Source organism: Carlito syrichta, unplaced genomic scaffold (genome assembly GCF_000164805.1).
Source record: "Carlito syrichta isolate Samal-C Ts95f unplaced genomic scaffold, Tarsius_syrichta-2.0.1 Scaffold311050, whole genome shotgun sequence".
NCBI lineage: Eukaryota > Metazoa > Chordata > Mammalia > Primates > Tarsiidae > Carlito > Carlito syrichta.
Genome location: NW_007255146.1, coordinates 398,251 through 423,794, shown reverse-complemented (window position 1 = coordinate 423,794; position 25,544 = coordinate 398,251). Strand labels below are relative to the sequence as shown.

Sequence of the window (25,544 nt, the reverse complement as noted above, 5' to 3'; positions counted from 1 at the left end):
TTATACTGGAATAGCACTAGACTATTTTACTAGTGGTATTTTCTCATCAAAATTATATTTGTGAAAAATATAAAATGAGTAATTTCTATATTCTCTGGCTTCAAAAGAACTTAAAGCAGGAAACAGAGCCTCTTGTTGTGGGAATGTGGAAATTAGAGTTATTAGGTCTAAAGATCCTAAACATTTCCAGTACTCACAGCAAAGCAGACTAATGTCAAGAACTTGGTTTCATGAATGCCAGTTTTCTTTTGATTATGAAAACATTACTGAATATTTCCGAAATGAATATTTAGAGGAGTATGGCAATCAGTGATTTCTAGTTCGTCATTTGTTTTTGTTTGGTTTATTTTCTGTGAATTTAAGATCTGATGATATAAAGTAATATTTAGCATTGTTGATATTTAAATGGCTTTTGAGGAAAGAAGGTATGGGAGAATGGCACATTTGCTAAGTTATTTTTACGTTACCTAGAGATGATTCTGAGGTTTTTACAAATGGCTTATAAATATTCCAAATCTTTTATGACAAAGATATTGCTCAGTTTTACAAATCAACTTACAACAAAATAGAAATAAAACAACACAAAACATTGTGGTAAAAGGAAATAAAATCATGTTTACCCTTCAATACACTAAAACTAAATGCATACTGAATTTTATATAAAATAACTAAGTGAATCTGCTTAGTAACAAAGATTAGAAAAAATTACTGGCAAGTCTTGACCAGCGGCTATGAAGTTGCTAAGTCATATCATATTCATTGTCATCTGTAGGTTCCAAACAACAAAAAAAGTTGTACAAAATGCCAACATATGGCCTCTTCAGGGCAGTTGCTAAAGACAAGAGCTAAACAGCAACAAAAGAGTCTCAGACTTCACTGTGGTCACTGAGTTTGTTCAAATTCTGAAAAAGAAGAGGAAGATATAAGTATGTGCTAGTCACTCAAATCTTAAATCAGTACTGTAGCAAAAGAACAGCAGTAAGTGAAACAAGCTGCCCAGCCTAGTTAAGAAAATGGGTATTCTATGAGGTATTAGAGGACAGCAGTTTAAAGATCCAGATCCAAGGTCACTGCTGACTTTGAAACCAAATCTACCATCTACAGATAATGTAACAAACCTGGGTGAGTTTCCTCATTTCTAAAAATTGGTTGAATAGTAGTATCTACCTCGTAAGGCTGGGAAAAATTTAATTAATCTATATAAATTAAACCCTTCATGTTCCTGGAACATAGTAAGCATTCAGTACATGTTAGGTATATAATAATAATAACAATAGTGTTATTATTATTTTGACAATACATACTGTTCTGATTGAATATAACAGGGATGACTCTGGAAGGCACCAAATGTTGTTCTAGGTATGAGGAAAGGCAAACAATCCAAAAGTCAAAGAAAAATTGCAAGAAATCAAAGTTCTAGGAATCACTATAAAACTAAACCATAAAGCCCAATATTTATAAGATAACTTTGACACTTCAGATCATGTGAGCACTAGACTCTGCAAATAATGTTTTCAAAGACAGCAATATATGCTTAGAGACAAGGGTATCAGAACAGAAAAACAAACTAAAAGGTTATATTTAGGGTTTTTGCATTTGAAAGAGGTGATTTCAAACACCCAAGACAGTAGCTTTTAGAAGAAGCATTTATTTTACATGAAGCAGTTCACAAGTGATAGGCAATCACCAAATTCTCTGAGCAGTAACATTGTTGGAAGATCCAAAGTATTAAACAAAAGTTCATAACTGGCCTAGAAAAGAAATGAAAATATTCTTCTACTTACAGCAAAGAAGTCTGAGTTTGGGGGAGTTGTGTGAGTATAATAGATTTTAGAAACCAGTGGGGGGTAATAAGCAGATATTTTAAAAAATGCAAAACCCTTAATTTTACATTCTTATAACTCCTGCATGCCAACTTGATCAGCTTACCTTATTTAAACAGATGTTACTTATTGCAGCAGATACCGATTCAAAAAAAATTGGTTTCTCTGAATCTAGGTTTCCATAATACTTCATTGCTTTTATCAAAGAAGCTACAAGAAAGCATTAGGATATTAGGATACATGAAGCAGAAGAAAGATCACAATCAATGTTAGCCAAGGACACTCTCCTACCTGTGCAATCGGCTAACAACACATCCACACTCCTGCCCTTACAGTCCATGTAAATCTAGGAGAAATGAAATAGTATACCTATGATGAATTCAGGACAACTGGCAAGAAGGCATAAGACAGGCTTCAGAAGAAATGAAACTTTTTAGTTAAAAAAAAAAAAGGTTTATGAAGTCAAACCACCAGAGGGAGACATTGTTACACAGTTAGGCATAAAACATGGCAATCCTCTCAAAGATGAAGATTAATACAGCAGGGCATCTATCTACCTTTACTACAACTCAATCTGGCAGTTTACATTTTCCACTTCGTTTAATAAAAATAAAAACGCCCCCTTTCCTCCTCTATAATAATGATAAAAAATTGCTGTCAACCTCTTTTTTGGAAGTCAAGGACTCATTTATGGAAGTGATGAAAGCTGCTGATGTACTGCTTGCTTTAATATTTTACAATAATTTGAGCATATTCACAGGATATGCATGGATAGTAAGTTGAGAGCTTCACTATATTCCAAGCCAAGTTCGATTGCCCAAATTCCATTTTTAAAGGTCCATGAAGATGAGGGATCCTAACTAATTTGATTGGCATACTTTAGAATAGTATCTTTTTTTAAGTCCTAGAAAACAAGTAGAAACAGTTTATTAAAGGTTCTCGTCTTTAATCCATCCAGACTAGTCAGTCCATGAAATTCAGTGAAAGTAAATCTAGACATTCTAGTTACAGTAGAATGGATTTTGTTATATAAGAGTGATGCAACTTATATATAGAGGGCAGAAAGCTGTGTTTACAGTACATTTTAAGAGTGTGCGTGATATTCAAAATTTCCTCCATATTGTTCTAGCAATAAGTTCATGCTATGTAAGAATTACAAAATAATAGGAGATATATCATTCTGAGCAGAAATGAAAAAACAAATGAACGCATAATACATGGAATGTGTCTTTGCCATTGAATAAATGGTTCTTGCTTTTGTAAGTTGAAATGATTAATTCAAGGTGACCTCTCAGTGTTTGACTTTTTCTTAAGCTCAATGAAGCACAAACACATTGTTACGGGTGGTTTGTTGATGCTGATAAACATAATCTTCAGTTCGCTGACCTCTCCAGTGTCCCAAGTAAAAGAATAATGAAGTCACTCCACTTCCTTCAACCTACCACTCCCAGGAGAATGTTCCTTATGCTAATACGGCAAAGAAAACAACACAGGAAGTATTATTAGAAAGCATGAAGACATGCATGGCCAAGGAGTCCCTGAGACTCTTTATGCCCTCTCCCAGGGTGGCTGTAACTAATAAATAATATTAGTCTCAATGATATTATTTGCACTTTGAGAAATGACTTTTCTAAGATGAGAAGAAATAAGAAAAGTTAGCATTATTGAGTACTTACTGCTAGACACTTTGTTAGGTGCATTCTTTAGATGTAATACATCACTTCTAAGGCTCACAACAATGTAATGAAGTAGGTATTTCAACTTCGTTTACAGAAAACCAAATAAATACTAGAGCTCAGATCATAGAATGAGGATATGGCTGATATTTGGATACAGGGTTTTGTCTGTCTTTACAACCCATGTTCTTAACAAACATCATAATGTTATTGTAGCCATGATGAAATAAACCAAATAGTAATGTGGAACTTTAAAAGGGTAGTCTGATACAGAGCTGCTGGTTTTGTATATGTAGATGAAAACAACCTGGCTAAGGAGAAATGTCATTATCTGCCCATTTAAAAATAATTTCCCCCAAAATAATTTTTTTTATTTAAATGGATGTATAGAATGTAAAATTCTATGCACACCATTGTATAGAGTTTTTGTTTGTTTGTTTTTTGGTTTTTTTTTAGTTGGAGTCTCACTCTGTCGCCCAGACTGGAGTGCAGTGGCTGCTCCTGGCCACTGCAGCCTCGACCTGCTGGGCTCCAGCAATCCTTCTGCCTCAGTCTTCCAAGTAGCCGGAACTACAGGCGTGCGCTACCACGCCCAGCTGATTTTTTGATTTATTGTAGAGATGAGGTCTCGCTGCCCAGGCGGGTCTCGAACTCGCAGGCTCAGGCAATCCACTCACCTCAGCCTCCCAAAGGCGCGGGTTTACAGGCTGAGCCACCGAGCCCGGCTTGTATAGAGTTTTAAAGCTACTAAGATGAATGAGAAGAAAAAAAGTCCTTTCTCAACATGCCCAGTATCCAGATTGTTGGAATCCTCTGAATTGTTAACCTTAGATCCTAAGCTCAGTGGGAGTAAGTAACCACTTTCTCTTGTTTACCAATCTTAAGTCCTGTTTTGTAATAACGAGAAAGGGCAGCTAATAATTTTAGAAATCAGTTTAAAATGCAATTGAACAAAAAATAAATAAATATACTGGCCTTTCCCAGTAAAAGGACAATTCTAGTCTAGTGGTTTTCAAAATCTGATCCTTGGATCACCTGTCAGAATCATCTACAGGTCGCCCTTTCAGGTCCCCTGCTGCAAAAGACTTTCTGTCTTAATAAAATCCTGCTTTCTCAAAAATAATAATAATAAAATCACCTATGGGTGTTTAAAATAAAAATCCTGTACAAGATCCAGGACCCAGAAGACTGCCTTTTTAATGAGTACACCAGATGACTCTCAAGCACACAAGTTTAAGAGACTCTTGTAGACCTTAGTAACAGAGAATAAATAAAAATGCCAAACACAAAAGCCCACCTATGAAGAGGAAATATGTGTTTCCAGTTTAGGTTAAGTTGGAAGAAAATATAAAATATTCAGGTTGTTGAATTCTATACACAAATGTACAAAGTTCGTTTTTGTTTGTTTGTTTGTTTTTTAAGTCAGGGTCTCACTCTGTCACCCAGGCTAGAGTGCATGTGGGTGGCATGATCATGGCTCGCTAAGCTTCAACCTCTAGGATTCAGGCGAGCCTTCTGCCTAAGCATTCTGAATAGCTGGGACTACAGGTGCACTTCACCAAATCTGCCTAATTAAAAAACAAATTTTTTTTGTAGAGATGAGATATTTCTATGTTGCTCAGATTGGTCTCAAAATCCTGGGCTCAAGCAATCCTCCCTCCACAGCTTCCCAAGTTCTGTGATTATAGGCATGAACCACTGCACTGGCCAGAGTTTTTATAGTAAACAACAAGAAAATAAAAACATATTACATGGGGAAAAGAGTGACTTGCCAAAAATAGCCACTATATTTAGGTCTATGAGATTTAAATTTTCTTTGTTTTAAATAATTTGTTTTCTAGAAATCTGCTAATTCTGAAACAAAATCACTCTCTCATTTTCCCAAAAAGAATGAAATCCTCAGTTGTCTGAGAGCCAGACAAGTTAAGATGACATTGCAATATCCTAGCTAGTGGGATAGAGTTGACTATACTCAGACTTACACATTTCAAGTCATTTCCCTCCACGCATTCCCACCCTTATCTTCATGGGAAACAATACTAAAGCTAAACTTTTTACTGTCTTGAGTTTGAAAGGTTGGACATTTCAAAGTAAATTTAAAATATAAATGAATAGAGACACAAGGTATGCAACACCCCAAGAAAATAATCAAAACCCACAGTGTGAGACATTTTCAAGGCTACTGATCTGAATCCTTTAAGTCAGTGTCCAATTCCCACTTCTGGCCATGATGAATAACTAATCTAAGACTATCCCAACCTCCATAATGAAGTACAAAAATGGACAAAAAAATATACAACAACTGTGTTTAGACAACAGGCATCAGACAGGGCAGCAGTTCCCTGAGAGGAGAACAAATGGGGTGTGCCCTTGGATCATCTCACTTTAATGCCACAAATCAGTTTCTGGGCCACACTGTGATGAGGGGAACCCAAGCAAGATACAGCAGCTTCACGGAATTGAACAGATAAAATTGGAGTTCAGGGAGGACTAGATGGGTGAGATGTGTGGAAAAGGACCCTAGAAAGGTAGGAGATATATAGAGAAAGAACACTCGACATTGTCATAAGTTTTTGAGTAAGTCTTTGGCTGAACACCAAATCGCATATAGGGAAGGTTCTAGAAGGCCAGGGTAAGAAAACTCCTGAGGAGCAAACACTGGATGATGAGGCATGCTGAGGCATAGGCACTGAAGATGACGAGGTGCTGAGGACTTTGAGATACAGATGTTATCCCACCCTCAAAACCCCATCACCACCACTACCACCACCACCACCAATTTAAGGTATTGAGGGACATAACAGAAGGAAATAAAAAAGAGGTAAATTCCTTGTTGACTTAATATTTGCCAAACTTAAGAAAATAAGAAGGAAAAAAATACCAGAAGAGTCTAAGTTTTCCTTGAATTGATAAGATGTTCTTAATTCTGTGGAAATAGGAGCTATGTCAATTATAAAGAAATAAGCAGTCTTATTTTTTAATACATCTTGATCATAGAGACCCTGTTGTAACCATGGGATACAAAACGAGGTACTATCACCTGAGAAAACAGAGTAGAGCTCCTGCATTGGGTACTGCTTGAGAAACCAGGAATGCTCTTGGGCCAAACCATACCCAGCCATAATGTGAGAAAACCTCCTGCCATCACCAAGGCACTTGCTCTTGCAGCCTGTGCACTGGAGGATGGGAGTCTTTCTCTTTTCGAGAAGCCTGGTAAGTTGACTGTCTAATGGACACTATGTTCACTGCATCTCAAGTCTCTGTTCTGTTCTCTCTGGCTGCTCTATGTGAATACCCCTGTTCCTGATGCCTACAAATACATACACATGCCTAGATGCTTGCTGGGATCTTCTGACAATAAATCTACAGTGGTGGTAGGCATAACGTCCTAAGTCCTATGTGAAGAATGGAGCAAGATAAGTATTGCAACAAGCAGGCTCAAGACCAGTGCTGAGAGGTTATCTCATGACAACCCATTAGTGAAGCAAAGGGAAGGAATCAGTCCACACCCAAGCTGCGTAAATACCTCAGCAAGCATGGCGACACCAGAATAGTCAAAAAAGGTCAATCCACTGCAATCCAGGATTAAAGAACACTTCTCACTAGGACAGGCCTGTGAAGCTTCGTCTGTAGGAGAAACAGAGACTTGAGTTAGGGAGAATTTTTAGAGATTTCTGCTGCTGACTTTGGATGGTGGGAAGATAACAGTGGTCTCATGCCTAGCAACACTAATGCAGAACACTTTTAATTGTTACAGTTTTCAGTAAATTGTTAATTATTTCTGAACTCTTTGATTTTTTATTGTTGGAATGCCATTTCAGGTAATTATCACATAACTCTAAGAGGAAGACAAATAGGTTCCTTACCAGTATAATTTCACAGATAGACAAACCGAGGCTCAGCAGTTTTAAATGCTTTTGAAAGCATATCTGACAGATTTACACTAAACATAGACTAGAATCAAAGCCTCTAGACATTCTGTATAGTGTGCTTTCCACAATGTCACACTGTTTTCTTAATGAGCATGCCCAGAGGTAGAGCCCTTTTTGTGGTGCCTGAAGGATATACAATTTTGGAGTCACACTTAAAGGAAAATAAATTCATTGCTGGGACTTGTCCCACAGCCCTGGAAGGGATGGATCTATGTGAAGGATCCTAAAAATTGGGCTTCATTTGGTTCATAGTGAATCTGCCTCTGAATATACTGATTAAAAAAAATAAAAAAGATTTTACTTAGGAGTTCATGACTGCTTTTCGATTAACATTCTTAGGTCCACAGTTTCCTCCTGTGATATGACATTCTAATCAGTGACAGGTCACATTTGGGTTCCCTCTAAGGAGTGGCGTGGCTCTTAGAGCAGATCATGTAGGCTAAGATCCCCCCATCATAGTAGGCAAATAAAATTCAATTCATTAATTATAATATATACTTACATTTGAAATTCACTAAAAAATTTCTTAATTGGAACAGTTTGGGCATTTAAAATGCTCAGGGTTTTCCCATAGAGTAGCTACAGAAAAGTAGGAAATGATTGTTTCTGAATTTGAAGGACGGTATGACAGAAACAGTGAACTAAAAAAAAAACTGTTGCTTAGAAACTGAAAAAAGATGAATAGGAAATATAGAATAGATACTCGAAATTTATATGCGGTAGCTATAACTGTTAGGAAAAGTAGAAATACCATAATGTAATTTCTAATGTATTTGAAAAGTGATATTAAGGTATAAAATTTGTTTTCAAGTTTCACCTTTTGATCTATATTCATATTTATTAATAGAATAATAAATATGTTATTAATTGAATATTAAATGTGCTCTATACTCTCTTTGGCGTAATCAGAGGCTTAACGCAAAAAAGTAGCCTTGAAGGATGTATAATTCCAAAAAAGTAGAAATTATATAGAGATGTAAGCATTCCAACATATGTACAGCTTTGATTAAATACTATTGAAAGCTTAAGATCTCAAATTCCTTCTGGTCCCATTCAGTCAACATTTACTGAGGGCCAACTATGTATCAGGCACACTGGTAGTGCCTTCTGTTTCCCTTTTTCTCCCAGGGGAAAGAGGACTAAGCAGTTAGTATAGATTCAGGTTATGCTTTCATTGGCCGACAATGGTTTATTAGAACCTGAAACAAAACTGAAAGTAACCTTAACTTATCTTATTCACTGACCACTCAGTAGGAATCATCATTTACTATTTACCTAATTAAACACAGGTTTGCCTTTACTGATACAGAGGCTCTTATTTATATTCTCAGGTAAAACGTGCCCCTGCTCATTATCAGAGATAGGAAAGAATTAGGGTCATGTGAAAGAAAAATACTTATTCTAAACAAAGAAGTTATTCTAATCAACAGTGGGAATGTTTATTGGAATATAAATACATTTTTAAACAATTTAGAAACTTTTTTTTTTTTTTGAGTTGGAGTCTCACTCTGTTGCCCAGACTGGAGTGCAGTGGCCGCTCCCGCCACCGCAGCCTCGACCTGCTGGACTCTGGCAATCCTTCCGCCTCAGCCTTCTGAGTACATGCACATGTAAATCGCTCTCTAACAATTAGATACTAAATAAACTTTCCTTAAAAAAATCCAAAATTCATATAATATACATAGATTTTAAAATATATAATGGAGTCAGATATTTTCTTACAAAGTAAGAAACAAAAAAAACCCGGTAAGACTAATCAAGTTTACAATGCACTTTGGAGTTTGATATTTTCAGGTGGCCTATGCAGATTTTTAAAAACATATTCATTTAAAAAAATAAAAAGTATAAGATTTCTTTAAAGGGAGTAATGGGTTGGAGTCAGATCACACCAGCTCCTAAAAGTCAATTGTGTATATATCTTCCCAACTCCATGCTCAATGACAGCAAGTTGGTAGCCATAGTAGAAATCAGTCATAGTAGAAATATTTACACTATGGAAACTGGCAAATGCTACAAAGTGGCGCTTCTCTACAACCCCACCCCATTTCCCCAGCTCCAACCATTGTTTGTTAGACTTACCAGCATATCACTGCTTAAAGGTGGATATACTTATCAGACAAAGAAAATAATCAGTGATTTTAAAAAACTCAATAGTTTTGATTAAATGACTTAAACGACTGACATATTTGGCAGTGGAACTTAAAATGTCAATAATGACACAATCTGATATTAAAATTCATATTTTGTAATCCACCTATTTTTCCTCCCAAATGATATTTCTCTTATAAAATAGCACATATTTTAAAATAATCTACAATCAAAATATCTGTCCAAAAATTTCTGCAGAAAAAGGTAGCATTAACATTTTACTTATGGCTGGGCATGATGACTCATGCCTGGAAACCCAGCATTTTGAGAGGCCAAGGTGAAAAGATTGTTTCCACCTAGTGAGGCCTCTACCAAAAAAAAAAATAATGTTTTTAATTAGCTGGGCATGGTGGCTCACATCAGTAGTCCCAGCTACTTGGAAGGCTAAACTGGAGGGATTGCCTGAGCCTAGGAGGTTGAGGCGTCAGTGAACTATGATTGTGCCTCTGCACTCCAAGCTGGGCAACAGTGAGACACTGACTCAAAAATAATAATAATAATAATAATTAACCTAAAAAAAATTCATGAGTCATGCTTTTTTCTAAGATATTTAAGTCTTATTCTGCAAAATATGATAGTAATATCTGTCAATGATGATATTTTTCCACTGAAATCAAATAAGACCCTAGAATTTTTATCAACTCAGTGGTTCCGGAAGCACTACTAATTAATCAGAAATTTACTTGTCATTCTGAACTTAAAAATATTACAGTAAAAAGCAATCTGTGTATATGTTACCTAGAGAGAATGATAAATGTATTTAAATGATTAGAAAATGATAATTAAAAGGCATTGAAAAATCTCTATTAATTTTTTCCCTTTTCTAACCTACTATATTTTACCTCTAAATTGTACTTGCCATTCTCTCTTTTTTTTTTTTTTTGAGTTGGAGTCTCATTCTGTCGCCCAGACTGGAGTGCAGTGGCCGCTCCCGGCCACCGCAGCCTCAACCTGCTGGGCTCCGGCGATCCTTCCACCTCGGCCTTCCGAGTAGCCGGAATAACAGGCGCGCGCTTACCACGCCCGGCTGATTTTTTTATTTTATTGTAGAGATGAGGTCTCGCTTGCCCAGGTGGGTCTTGAACCCGCGGGCTCAGGCAATCCACTCACCTCAGCCTCCCAAAGGCGCGGGATTACAGGCTGAGCCACCAAGCCCGGCTGCCATTCTCTTTATTAAACTTATACTTATTTCATAATGTAAGTGGTGGTGGATTATTAACCATGAATGTGTTTGGGTTTTACAAATAATGATACAAAAATTTCCCTTTTATTGCCTTGGAGTGTGTTCATATCATTATTTGTTTTATCTTTTATTTTTGCATCTGAGTTTCTCCTTTGCTATTCCTTTAATCAAAATATGTATATATTTTCAGACCATCCAAAACAAAACAAAATAAAGCAATACAAAAGACTCATGCTATGTAGTTGTGTATAATAATTTAAGTAAGCAATTTTAAGAGAAGCAATTCAAGATGTCTCTTCTAAATTAAAAAAAAAGACATCCTTAATGGTAAAGTTACCAATTCGCTCAAATGAAAATTTAAATACAAGGGACATTTCTGACATCTTTCCAAAAATAAGTGAAGTTTTCTTTTCCACAGTATCCTCTCAGCTCTGCCATTGTACTAATTTTATGGCTATAACCTTGTGTTCTAAGCTTCTAAGTAAATCAACCAGAGCAATAAAAATCACATCATCCTAGGAAAGAGTAAAGTGAACGCACAGCTAATATCCTGCCTTGAGCAAAATGAGGTAAGCTTGGAGCATGTGCAAAGGAGACAACTCATCTACACCCATGTGGGATGGTAAATGATGGGCTTTATCTACAAAAAAACAACGTTTCAGAAAGAAATTAACCATCAGGTGTGGGTGGGCAATTAACTCCAGACTGTGGAAGCTAGCTCTTTCCCATGGAATATTCATTAACTCCTTTAATTAAAAAGTATTCATAGTTGCATAATTTAAGAGTGCTTTTCATATACTTCAAAAGATTCTCGACAGTCTGTGAGTCACTCATAATTTTTTAAAATAAAGTATTTTCTGTTGATATCAATTAACTTTTGAGAAGCAGATTAAATCCCAAACTCCTCAAAAAAATCAGGAGGTAAGAAATGTCTAGGACAAACCACAACACTATCTTTGGAAGACATGTGTACATATTGGGCAATTCATTCATTCATTCATTCAAGCAAGTAAGGAAGATATACCAAGTGCCTACTCTGACACTGTCTTAGGAAATTTAAGTACAATAGTGAACAGTCCCTGCCCTCAATAGATTCATAATCAGGTAGAGAAACTAGTCAGTTGAATTAATAATTTGGTGTGTTGTCAGGGCTGGAGAAGATGGCAGAAACTGCTAAGGAGTCTCAGGAGACATGGTGTGGTAGATTGAATAACAGTCCCTCAAAAATGTACACATGGGTCAGGCTTGGTGGTTCAGCCTGTAATCCCAGCATTTTAGGAGGCCAAGGTGAGTGGTTGCCTAAGCCCATGGGTTCAAAACCAGCCCAGGCAACTTGATAAGACCTTGTTCTCTACAATAAATCAAAAATTAGCCAGGCGTGGTAGCGCATGCCTGTAGTTACGGATGTTGGGAAGACTGAGGCAGAAGGATGGCCAGAGTTCAGCAGGTCAACGCTGGGATGGCTGTGAGTGTTCCACTGCATTCTAACCTGGGCAACAGAGTGAGACTCCAACTTGAAAAAAAAATGTAGACGTTAATCTCTAGAACTTGTGTATATATTGTCTTACATAGCAAAAAGGGCTTTGCAGATTTGACTAATTTAAGGATGTTGAGATGGGAAGGTTGTCTTAGATTTCCCAGGTGGGCCCAATGTAATCACAAAAAAATAACATTCTTATAGTTCAGAGTCAGAGAAGATGTGGTGACAGAAGAAGACATCAATGAGAGATTTGAAGATGCCACACTGCTGGCTTGGAAATGGAGGACAAGGCCATGAGCCAAGGAACACAGATGGACTCTGGAAGCTGGAAAGGGCAAGGAAATGGATTCTTCTCTGGAGCCTCCAGAAGGAATACAGCCCTGCCAAAACCTTGATTTTACATCCAGACTCATTTCAGTAACTTCTGTCATCTAAAACTGTAAAATAACAAATTGACGCTGTTTTAAACCACTAAGTTTGTGGCAGTTTATTACAGCAGCAATAGAAAACTAGTCTACTTGGATTGCTAATTCGGGGGGTAGGAAGGCGGCAGTGAGGGAAGGAGCTTGTTTAGACTTTAAAGTCCATGATGGCAGAAATAATGTCTACTTTCTTCATCTTTGAATATATAGCACCTATTATTGTGCCCAGTATTGGTTAGATGTTCAATACATACAAGAAAGATTAACTGAATGAAAAAGGATATGAATTAATGTAGGAATAAAAGGAAGAATATGATATGTGAGCTGGGACCTGGAGGGTGATTAGAAGCTAAATAAGTGAGTAGATGGTAGAGGTGGACCCAGTAAATCATAATGCTAAGAGAGACCTTAATGCAATGCCTCTTAGTATAGGCATAAATGGACTGTTTTGGGAACCCAACACACTAATGGAAGATTTCTCTGTAAGTTGAGAAGTTTTTGTTTTCATTAAGAGAAATATTGTGATTTCCACCCTATAATTTATGTAGCTTGTTTAATATATTTTGTTTATTCAATCACATGCTCAACTATGAATTTTTTTCCCCTCTAAAAATGTTTGGGGAGAGAGGAGTATTTTAAATTATCTTCGCTCTTGCCAACTTCCTTACAAAGTTTTTGGCTCCCCTTGCTTTGGTCACTTCCAGATAAATCCTGTATTGCCCCAAACCCACTGAATGTCTCCCAGATGACTTCATATTAACTTAAATTTACCATGCTTCAAACTAAACTCATCTTTCCTTTTAGCTACCCTCCTAGGTTCTGTATTATTCCTGGTTCAAGAGTTATAAAGCTTCAGAATCATTATCCTCCATATTGCCCTCTCCCTTTCCCCAACACCCAAACAGTGCCAGTTTGTGTTCATCACACTGCCAAAATCTCTTTGGAGTTCAGCCTCTCTGTTTCCATAACCTGGTGATGAAAGAAGAGGAAGATGGAGTCCTCATCTTCTCCTCACTAGATTACCACCACCCTATCTTTCTTGCTTGTCCCCCTTCAGACTGTGTTCAGACCAATCCTCCTGAATCCCAGCTTTAAGTGTTCTTTCCTGCATACAACCTATCTTTAACAGCTCAAGTCCTGCCCCTATTCCTAACTAAATGCAAGATCCAGGGCAAGTACCTTATCTTCTATGGTCCTCAATTTCTTCATTGGTAAAATGAAGTGTTCTATTAATTATTGTAAGATGAAGAGTAAGTAGTTACCTATTATCTATGAGGATGCCAAAAATATGTGTACACATTTTAAGAATGATGTTCACTCAAAAGATGTCACTAATGAAATGAATGCTAGCGTGTGTCACCATGTGACACGCAAAACAGTCAAAGAAAATGGCAGAAGAATGGATGAGCAAACATCATGCTACACATTGCTACCATAATTCAACTCAGCTTCAGAAAGTAATATATAGATAACATCTCTTAAAATTGGTATACATTTTTTGGCACTGCCTGTATTTTAGCTATTGAGAAGAATGCTCTGTGAAATGTATACAAATATTAAGTGTTCACTGGACAATGAAGGATAATGCAATGGAAATTTAAAATGTATTATTTGCCTTCAAATTCTAGTTAGGAGGAAGATATGTGCAAATAAACTTTGTAACCATATAAGGCCATATGTGATTGAGTGAAGCATGTGGTCTCCCTGTTTTACTATTGCTATGAACTTTATAACTGAAGATTCTGAATCCCAGGTTGCACATAACTGTATATTTCCCTGTGTGGAGCCAGTTTACTTTTTTTTTCTCCTTAACAAGATTGAAAAAGAATATATCTCCCCTTACTTCTCTATTGAAATTCAAAGAAAGTATAAAATCTGGATTGGATGAAAAGGAAGATGAACCTAGTCATGAGAATCCAAATAAAGGTTTGACCCAGGGATGATTAAGTTAGATATTAGGGTTATGAACTGACTATCTGGGATGGAGGACTTGAGTATTGGGTGGTAAAAGGGAAAGCGAACTGAAAGGATAAGGAAGCATTTTAAGTGTCACACTGGGAAGTAGGTACTTGATCCTCAGAAAGAAAGTGATAATTTATTAAGCATAAGAGGGACTTTTTTTTTAAGGAAAGGTGATTTAGAATTAATCTTTCATTACATCACAGAATAAAATAAATCTGTGTTGGCAATTCAATCTCAGCTGCATGTCAACCTCAACCATTTGTAGTAGCTTCTTGTAGTACCATGTTGAAAAGATTCTGAGGCTACTTGGGCTCATAGGAAAAAGTTCCTTGATCTATTATTCTGGCTGGCACAGCACACATACTGGGTTTTTTCTATATATGGAACAAACAAAATGTCTCATAGCTGAAAAAAAAATATGTAAGTCATACTAATTCATTTTGAACATAAATAAGTACAGAATCAGAGACATGGAAGTAAATGTAAAGGTAATGAAACCAAAGCTACTGGTTTTAATAATTAAATTGAGATGTGAACTCAAGAACAACCACAGAAAACCTAACCTCAGCATTTAAAGCACAGGGAGGTAGTATGCTGTCACTGAATGAGAGAGAGAGAGAGAGAGAGAGAGAGAGAGAGAGAGAGAGAGGAGAGAGAGAGAACTGAGGAGACTCTGCAAGATCAAAAGAATGGACAGGAGGGGGATGTCAGAAGAAATATTCTAGTAAACTATGTCTGATTACTATAAAAGGGCCACTGGGTGTCAAAGAGTTTAACCAAGACACAGTAAAGGTGTCCATGTCCATCAGCTACTGTTCTGTGCCAAGTGAGCCTGGTTTAGGAATGCAGAGGTAAGGAGTCTCTTAAATATTTTGTTTAGCAGGAGAGTAAGATGCTCAAGAAGTTAAATAAGTACTACTCCAATATTATATAAGTGTTCTTTGTAGAGCCCAAGGCAGGAGAAAGTAAATTTGCCACAGTAAGTTAGAAAAGAGCAAAAATGCTGACATCTGCACTGCATCCATGTTGATGTTGGTCAATGCAGTTGATTCATATATTTATATTGTTATTTATGTTATATGCTTATTTAGAATATATTATATGCTATAATCCAATAGATATTTAACATGTATTTATCCTCTTATGTAAATATTCTACATATTATTTATCCATTATACCACTAATAGGTATTTTGCTTATTTCAAGTTTTGGGGGATTATAAACAGTGCTACTATGACGAATCTTGTATATGTTTCCAGGTACAAATATTAAGAGATTTTTTAAAAATATATTTTTAAATTATACAGATTGGAACAACTCTGAAGCACTTGGCCTACTGCACGGCACAGAATCTATACTGGCTCTTCAAAGGACATCTTTTCAAGCACCTTATGTTGTCAGGACAAGTAGAACTCCTTCCCTTCTCATTTGAAATCCATAGTCAGATGTAACAGGGGCTAGTACTCAAGAAAGTTAATTTTTGTCATCTTTTTTTTTCATCAATCTTTGAGGGACAGGAATGCTGTATAAGCCTTTCCTCACAGAAATATATGACAAATTTTGGGCACTTGACATTAGCTTCCTTAGCAGGGACCAGGTCAGCCTCATCAGAGTTCCTGCATTGCATCAGAAACATGAGCTTGACACTGGAGTCTGTAGCCCCAGTTAATCCACTCCTGCTCCAAACTCTGCAAAGCCTCATAGGTTTTCTGACTCTTCTTTCTTCTTTGATTTGCTCTCTTCTCCCTTATCTTCAGAATCAGACTCAGCTTGGATCAGCTTCGCACCTTTCTCATGGTCTCATGCTGTTTTCTGTGACTGTAGAAACTCAGTGAGGTGGTCAGGGCAACCCAGGTTTTCTTCTGGTTTCCACATGTCCTCATGTGAGAAATCCTTTCACTTTGCCCTTTACCATTGGATGGTTGGTGGAGAACTTTTTCCAACACATGCTTCTCCTTCTCCTCTTCCAGCACCTCCTCCACTTTCTGCTTGTTTTCGTTTTTCCCCATAGTGCCTGCCAGCATTCTGGTGTTCTTTATTCTTTCTTACCAAGTAGTGATACTTATATGATATACCATATAGCCCTTTAAAACTGAGAGGGATTTAAACTTCTGGTTCAAGATCATAATTTGGATCTAAGTAATTCTACCTTCATTATTCTAGTTTTCCCTTCTTTGTTTGCTTCCTTTTTTCCATATATTCAGGAATTGACAACCTTAATAAATGGTTTTTGTCCCTAGTGATAAAGTCATAAAAAAAAACCTTGGGAAAAACAATAAATAAAATCAAGAGTCAATAAGAAAAAAGAGAAGAGTTAAGGATAAAGAAATGAGGCAGTAACCATGCCATCCTTGTTTTTAAAAAATACTTATAACTTACTTCTCTTCTTAAAATAGAAGAACCAAGAAGTTTTTAAAAATCCAGTTTTAATGCTGAATTTTCAGCTTTGACATACTTCCTGAAATCTGTGATCTAATAACAAAAAAAGTATGGTGCTAATTATTCTTTTATAAATCATGTCATTTAGCCGGGTTCAGTGGCTCAGCCTGTAATCCCGCGTCTTTGGGAGGCTGAGGTAAGTGGATTGCCTGAGCCTGCAGGTTCGAGACCCGCCTGGGCAGTGAGACCTCATCTCTACAATAAATCAAAAAATCAGCCGGGCGTGGTAGTGTGTGCCTGTAATTCCGGCTACTCGGAAGGCTGAGGCGGAAGGATCGCCGGAGCCCAGCAGGCGAGGCTGCGGTTGCCGGGAGCATCCACTGCACTCCAGTCTGGGCGACCGAGTGAGACTCCAACTCAAAAAAAAAAAAAAAATCATGTCATTTATTTAGCTCCATACTATAAAAAAAACTTATTTTGAAGCATATGTTGAAATTAATAGAAGCCATTACACTAATAATAGCTTTAAAAACTAATGAGTTCATAACTAAAATTATTTCCAAAAATTCAAAATGAAAAGTAAAACAAATAGATATTTTTCAAAGATTTCCAATAAAAATTACCTTTATTTTTACTTATTTAGGAAGAATTAGCTAAATATTTTACAAAACAAATTGAGAGAATTTTGTATAACTATTCATATTAAATTAAAGCTACAAAAAAATTAAAGCTACAATGATGAATAATTACTGATGTTTGATGTTAGTAAATGTCAAATTAAAAGACGAGTATGCAGATTTATCCCACATCAACTCTATTTTCATCACTTAATTGCAGTATTATCATAATGATTTTCGTTCATACTTCACAGAGGTACATTACCTTCTTTTGTGCCTTTTAACTCTATACTGAGATAAAGTCACATTAATTCATGAGTTTGCATAGAAAGATAATTCAACTTATAAAGAATAAACATTGACCAGGATAATTTAAGAGGTACTAACATTTGTTCCTGTTACTTGATTTTTTTCATACAAATAAGAACATGTAATAGCTTTAAATTGCTGCTTTGCAGGTGAAAATTCAAAATGTATTAAACAGTATGAGATTTGGGGAAGAAATCTGATCCATTTTTTTAACAACATGTAACACCATGAATTTCAATTTGTGGTTCAAACATTTATTTGAAGTTAATAAAGACAAGAAGGAAGAGGAAAGAGAAGGAACAGAGAAGGATAGGGAAGAGAAAAACGGAGAAGAAAAGGAGAGAGGAAGGAGAAGGAACGGAAAGGGAGGAGAAGAGGGAAAGGAGAACATAAGAGGAAAAAATAAAAGGAAAAGGGAGAGAAAGATAAGAAAAAAAAAGAGGGGAAGAAGAGAGAGTAGTAGGAGAGAGGAGGAAGAGAATAGGAAGAAGGACAAGGAAAGAACAGAGGAGGAAGAAGAAAAAATAGGGAAGAGTAGGAAGGAGGAGAATAGAGGGAGAACAAAAACAAAGAGGGAAGGGGAAGCAGAACAGAGGAGAGAGGCAGAGGGAAAAGAGAAGGAGAAGAAGATTTCATTCTCTGGTCTATATTCAAGTCAAACGCTTCATTTTAGTTTTTCATTCCTTAAAGCTAACTCACCATTGCAGTTGCCATTGGATAGAGAATTAAGCAACGTGTTTTGTTCACACTGAAATGAAAACAAATGTTAAGAAGAAAAATGTTACAAAAGCTCATTTCTCTCTGTGAAAAAAAACACACCACTCTTTTATCTATAAAGAATAACAAAACACTAGTTTACAAACATTATTTTTCACTAGCCTTGTTTTCAGAATGATGTATACAACAAACTTTTAAATAAAAGCATGATAATTGGTCCTAAGTAATATTAATTCAGTAGATCATTTGTATTATCAAGTAAGACTGGTTCTTTAGAATATTTTCTGCAAGACTGCATTAGTTTTGGATCAGAAATTAAACATTTGCATGTGTTTTTTAATGTAGCCTATTTAATCAGAAATTAATTTCATTAGCATAGCATTCTCAGAGGGAGAACCACTGATCATCTATTTTATATTATACAAAAGTTAACTATTCATCAGTAGCTCCATTAAAATGCCTAAGAAACATTCCTGATTTATGAAAATACTGGAGAATGAACATGTCTCTGTGTCCTACAGTAAAGCTTCTCTGAGAATAAAAGATGCCTCTAATGAAATCATGTACTATCTACTTCTCAAACAATGTGTTATTGTTATTTTTGTTAATGATGATGAAGATGATAACAATTGATATTTCTTTAATACTTACTATATACTGGGGACTTTACATTAATCATTTAATCCTCAGAACAATTGTATGAAGTATTAATCTCATTTTCCATATGAGGGAGTTAAAGATTAGAAAGATTAAATAATTTGACCAAAGTCACAAAGCTACAAAGAGACTGGGCTAGGAACAAAGTCCATACCCTTCCAATTCCAACCTAATGTTACCAGTAACTACATTGTATTCTTCACCAGGAAATCAGTTTTCATCTTACAGGCTAAGGAGAACCTCTATACTCTCCTCTTGATACCAAGTGATTCAAGTCTGGTTCGGACTACTATTAGCTCATACAACTTCTGCTAAGTTGTTTCATATTTTGTGTCTTACTCTTCCTTTTATGTAACATTCAGGCAATCCCACTTGCATTGTAAGGTTGGTGATGACTGTTAGACAGCCTGATTAAAGAAACGAACCCCTGAGAGTTATTCAACACATATAAGTTTCCTTCCTCTCTTCTTAAAATACCTTGTCTGAAATCTCTTGTGTAGAAGAATTTCAAATAATATTTATAGACACTCCACCATGAAGGAGGTGGATCATAACTCTATACTCCTTAAGTGTAGACTCCACAGTGACTTTCTTCCAAAGAAAATATAGAAGGATATAGAAGGGAAGAAAATAAAGTAGCTTTACAATAGAGAAAACTGGCATGCACTACCTCATCCAGTTGACCAGGGTTGACATCAACAGAGATAAAACATGTTGATATACCCTTGATATGATGTGATGAGAGGGGCACTTTACCTCTATAGCTATCCTCCCATGCTTAGAAGGGTCTCCCACTTGGTTTAATGCTCTACTGTCACCACATTGAAATTCTTAATTATTGTTGAATAACATACTACACATTTTCATTTTGCACTGAGTCCCTGTAAACTACATTTCTGATCCTGTATATAGGGCCTCTATGATATGGATCAAGTGAGGCCCAGAGGCAGAAGCATAAAGCTAGGAGGTATAGGATTATAGCTCAAGACAGCTCCTGATGCATCAGAAATGGGAGGGCCAAGATTTTCTATGTATCTGAGTAACTGAGAGATGATACATGCCCAAGGATATAAGAGAAAGAAGAAGTCTTTGTGATCTAGGTAGGTGAGGAAAGCTTCATGGAGAAGACAGTCAAATAGAGTAATACTATTAGTGAAGTTTCTATAGTACTGAACAGGCCAAGCATTATTCTAAGTGTTTTGCATATGTTAACTTATTTATTTAATCATTTCAATTACAGATAAGGGAACCAAAGAACAAAGATTTAATAACTCAGTTAAAGTCCCACAGCTAATAAGTGGCAAATGCAGGCAGCTTCGAAGTCCATGTTCTTAGCATTGCAGAGGGCTCAAGGATTCAAATGATGATAGGAAGCTCATTTATATCAAATCATACAGATATACCTTTGATTTAACAACTCTGTTAATGAACATTACTTTGGAGTAAAGAATTCTGGGATTTTATAATAATGTTATCACAATAACTGCAATAGTTTATGCTTCTTCAAAGTCATTTATCATATTCTATCACTTTAAAAGTGAGATCTAATGTCTTTTTGTTGTTGTTGTTTAAGACCTTGTAAAAAGATCTTTTACATTAGGTCATTTATCTTATTTATCGTCCTCAGTGTTATAGTACCTGGTACACATGTCTATTAGATATACGCTGAAGGAGTGAATAAACGAACAAGCGAGTGATGACCTAAAGGCTAACTACAAGAGATAAATAAAAAGTATAATGAAAAAATTAGGTTTTGCTGAGGGGAGAGGTCTCCATACAGTTTTATAGTGTGTTATTATTTATGTGATAACTTTTTTTTTAGCATCACAACATAATGCTACTTGTAATATGACATTCTAACCAAACCACCAAGCCTACCTTGCTGATATCATCGATTGGCTGGTTGCTGGCATTTTCCTTTTGGATTAGGTTCATTAAATCGGTATAAAATTTCTTTGCATTCATAAAAACAAGTGGGTTGTTTATTGAGATAATTTTCACCTGCTGCAGGGTTTCCTTTTAAAGGAGAAAAAGAAATAGATTCAGAACTCCAAATTAGATAAAAGAGAATTATATCCAATGAGTCTAAATCTCACAAGTTCAAATGTCACTCTTAATTAATATTTTAATTATTAAAATGTATATAGAGGCTTTAATGTTCTATTGTACTTCTTGGGGAAAATATATACTTCCTCTTTACTAAGAAACATTAATACTGGTAAGTCCACAGTTTTTCAGAAAGTAGCCTTTATTCCTCCAGACTAGGTTTTGGGGAGGCAGTAGCCTAGAATACCCAAAAATTTCCAGGAAGACCTAGGCTCCCAAAAGGACCTCTTCCATCCAATCTATCTGTTGAAAATTAATTTACTTCATCATCAATTTTTTTAAATGAAAATGTGTCCTAAAGGGTCAACTTTCAGCCTTTTCCCTCATAACAACATAGCTTTCCTTCAACTGAAATATAACTTTACAAGTAACTGACAGTCCTAATTTGGAGGCAGAGATGAGAAAGTAGGATTGGGAATATAACTTCACTTCGGGCAGACCTATGTAACTGGATTGCTAGAATTTAGGCAAGAGATACAGAAAGGGAGGTAAAAAATGTTTTGACACAAAATATGTCTGCCTTGGCCATTTTCCTAGATATTACTGGCAGTACTTGGTGGTATGTAACAAAAACCTTTTTCTCTATGACCTTTAGGGCAGGTGTCTGACCTAGAAATTGGGAGGATGGTAAATTCCATGAAAGGACAACTCCTTGCCAACCAAATAAAGCAGTACTCCTTCAGGTTTTAGTACCTCCATGGAAGAGGAGATGCAGAGAATAGGGATGCATACAAGCAGAAGACAGAAAGATGAAAAAGAAAATATCAGGTATGTTAATTTGGACAATTCATTTAAACTCTCTCAGCCTCCTCATTTTTTAAGTTAGGTAAATGTTTAGGCTAGATAATCTCAAAACATTTCTATAGCTACACAAATGATTAAACTAGAAAGTGAGGAAATTTGCAACAAGTACCTCAAAAAAACAAAAAATTGCCCTAAGTTGCCAAATTAACTTTTAGTCAAGAGTAAACCTCTTAGAAATCAAAAACAAAATATTAATTCTTAGGCCTGCCATATTTAATTATCCCAAAGCATCAATCTTAGCTCAACCCACTAATCACAACAAATGATAGTGCCGATATGTTGTTTTTAGTTAATATAAAAAATATGTATTTGTTAAATAGAGATTCGAATTGTTCCAGAGAAGAAATTCTCAATAGGGTTGAATACACTGAGTGGGAAGAGATCTCCCAAATTAGGAATGGTATCTCACATGAAGAAGAGGTGGAAGAGTGCAAGAATGGATGAAAGAAATGACAGATCAATTTTATTTAGTTAAAAGTTCCACCTAGCAGTTTATATTCAAATCTTTCTTTAGTTCAGATTTTTCCCTCTTATTTTGGAAACATTAAAAACATTAAATAACTAGTGAGGTGTAATATTCTTACAAAATTAAAATGTCCATATGACACAGCTGTTATTCAGATCAGTGACTAGAACCAATCAAGATTTAAAGATGTGGAGAAATTTCTAGCATTTTCATCTTCCTAAAAATCCCCTCATTTGCTTCCCTACATGCCTAACCCAAGAAGAAGGTAAGAATTAGACAGAAATTATTAACCAGTTATTTTTAATAAGCCAGAAGTCAATTTCTGCTCAAAGCTAAAGAGGTCAAGGCAAGTGCATGAGTACATGTAGTATCGATACACAGAGAACTTCAGGGGTCCCCAAGAGTCAGTCTGAGACTTTGCACAGTCACTAAATTCCCATGGAAAATTTAAGGAGGGAAAAGAAAGGCAGAGTTGATAGAAAACTTGAGCCTGGAACACCCTCAAATTCTCTGAACTCAAATAGCTCTCTGTGAAGCAAATCTTCTCATTTTATTAAACACAAGCCAGTCCCCTGGGTGTCATAGAAGAGCTCCTGATGCTACTTCCTACTTCCAGTTTATTTGGAAACACCCTGACACTGGTCCTTTTGGTGGGAGGCCAGTTCTCTCTGCTCTTGTGAGAATCATGAGGTGCTGAAACAAGTGCATGTGAAAAAGAAAGAAAAAAGGTTGCCCAAACATTTACAAAGCGGGTTCAACGTGAGGACAATTTTTTTTAATTGGCAAAAATATTTCATGTCAATATTTTTTTCTCACTTTAAGCTGTTTTGGCCATTCCTTAGAATAAAAAATTAGAACTCAGACATAATCAATTGGCCCTCCTAAGCACAGCAGGGCAAGACAATTTGTGTAAATTGTTTCCTTATAAAAGTGTCCACTGTGCAGGAAACCAGTCCTATTTACACTCCATTATCATTGGACTTGATTACCTTCTGCTAACATACAGACACCTTGAGTTTTTGTTTTTTCTCTTTTAAAGCAATACCATAAACCAACTTTGCTTTATTCTCTCTTCCTATTCCCTATCTTCCCTCATCACTTATTGCAGAATAGACTATCAGTTTGGTTTGATTATTTTGTGCAACTTAGTAAGGGAAAAGAGGTTTCCAAGTGCCTTAACCAATCTGAGGCATGATTCTACATTGAACTGTAGTTCTATAAAACATGTGATGGCCATATCTTAATGCTGAATCCAAAGAGACTTTTTGTTCTATTGATTTGCTGCATGTCCATTGCCACATGTGGTGATCACACACATACCACTGGAAGTTCATACCAATTAAAAAGAAAATTCTCACGTTTTAACTGTTATAATTCTTCTGTTTTTTTCATAATATCTTAAAACTATCTCAACAACAAAAATTATTCATAATAGCCCAAAGGAAAAAGAAAACTAAACTTACACTGTCCGTTTCTGTCTTTACTTTAAATTCCATTTCTTTCGTGTTTTTTATACTTAGAGTTTTTGCTCTAAAATTAGGGAAGATAGAAAATAAAATAAGTCACTTCACAATCACTATAGCAATGAAGACACCAAAAAGATAAGTCATATAACAATTAGAATGTGTCTGAAATAGTTTAGATCCTATAACCCATTTGTTCATAAGACATTGGCAAATCTATATATCTCTGAAATACTGTGGAATAGAGGGTAGTAACAGAGACTTCTATATAGAGATTAATAAATGTAATTTACCTCATTTGGGTGCCCAGAGCCCCCATCTCCAGGATACAAAAGGTGGATTGGTAAAGGAGAATTGTAAAAAATAAAATCCAGGTCATTGCCAGGCCATCCAACCATTGCCAGACCATTGTGGCCAATGCCTTGCTAAGCTATGGTGTGGTCATTTGCTCTTTGAGCTCTGACCATCACCATGTTTCCTGAACTTAACTTCCTCCCCTACCTTGAGGAGGTGAATTCCCCCCATCCAATTTAGTTTTAAATAAACTATATTTTCTTATCTAAAAACAAAAAGAAAATCCAGAGGGTATGCGGCATTTTATAAAATCTTGTTTTAGAAAAAGAAAGGAAAGATAGGTCCAGATAATAATGAATATGCATATACAAATTCTATAAAGATAGAATCTATAGAGATAAAACTTAACATTTTTTCAGAATATATCATTTTCGAAGTAATTTCATGAAAAATGAGTAGAAGTACTAACAGATGAAGGGGAAGCAGAAAAAGAATTGGTCAAAATAGGGAAATGATTCATAGATGTCTAGTAAAAAGACTAAAAGTGAGAATGTTCTTCAATAAATCATCTTGAAAAGTGTGTGCACATAGATACAAATATAAGTCAATCTGGCTTCTAAAAAATAAAATTCTCTGAAGTTATTTAATTTTCCAAATGATTTTGTTTGTGCATTAGATACTCTATTTCTTCACCTAATTAAAAAATATATATATTATAAGGCTAAGGGGTTTATCTATTTCAATAGATTTTATGTATTCTATTTGATAATATTAGTAAGCTATTTCTCTTCATTAAGATCAACATTGTTAAATATCATGTGCAAGTAAGACATTTTCTTATCTGTTTCTAATTCTCTGATAGCAAGTAAAATATGAGAATGTAATACTCTATGTTACACAGAAATAAAAGTAACTGGTAGTACCAAATACTTTGCTGCTGCATCAGAATAAACAGCACATGTAAATAAGATCTTACCTTGGGAAGCGTCCTATCACTATGGCTATGGTACAGACAACTCCAAACAGCAGTCCCACATTGGCAGCAAAGCAGATTGTAAACACATACGTACTGACCCATATGCCCTGAGAGGGAATTGGGAAACAGA

The 25,544-nt window shown here is 35.8% G+C and overlaps 1 protein-coding gene across 2 annotated transcripts in view; it reads right to left on the bottom strand.

The window, feature by feature from the left end:
• Positions 1–216: 216 nt before the first annotated feature.
• Positions 217–25,544, bottom strand: part of SLC26A7 (solute carrier family 26 member 7) — a 130,684-nt gene continuing 105,356 nt past the window's right edge. Inside the window, exons 12-19 of one of the 2 annotated variants that reach the window (XM_008068493.1) lie at positions 25,415–25,521; positions 24,145–24,211; positions 21,184–21,321; positions 18,631–18,679; positions 7,026–7,126; positions 2,115–2,169; positions 1,930–2,033; positions 217–902 (exon numbers count right to left, since the gene is read on the bottom strand). In XM_008068493.1, coding sequence (XP_008066684.1) covers positions 867–902; positions 1,930–2,033; positions 2,115–2,169; positions 7,026–7,126; positions 18,631–18,679; positions 21,184–21,321; positions 24,145–24,211; positions 25,415–25,521 — 657 coding nt within the window. In that variant the 3' untranslated portion in view covers positions 217–866. Of the gene's footprint in view, positions 903–1,576; positions 1,752–1,929; positions 2,034–2,114; positions 2,170–7,025; positions 7,127–18,630; positions 18,680–21,183; positions 21,322–24,144; positions 24,212–25,414; positions 25,522–25,544 lie in introns of those variants that run through there. The other variant, XM_008068492.1, reaches the window with a different exon arrangement.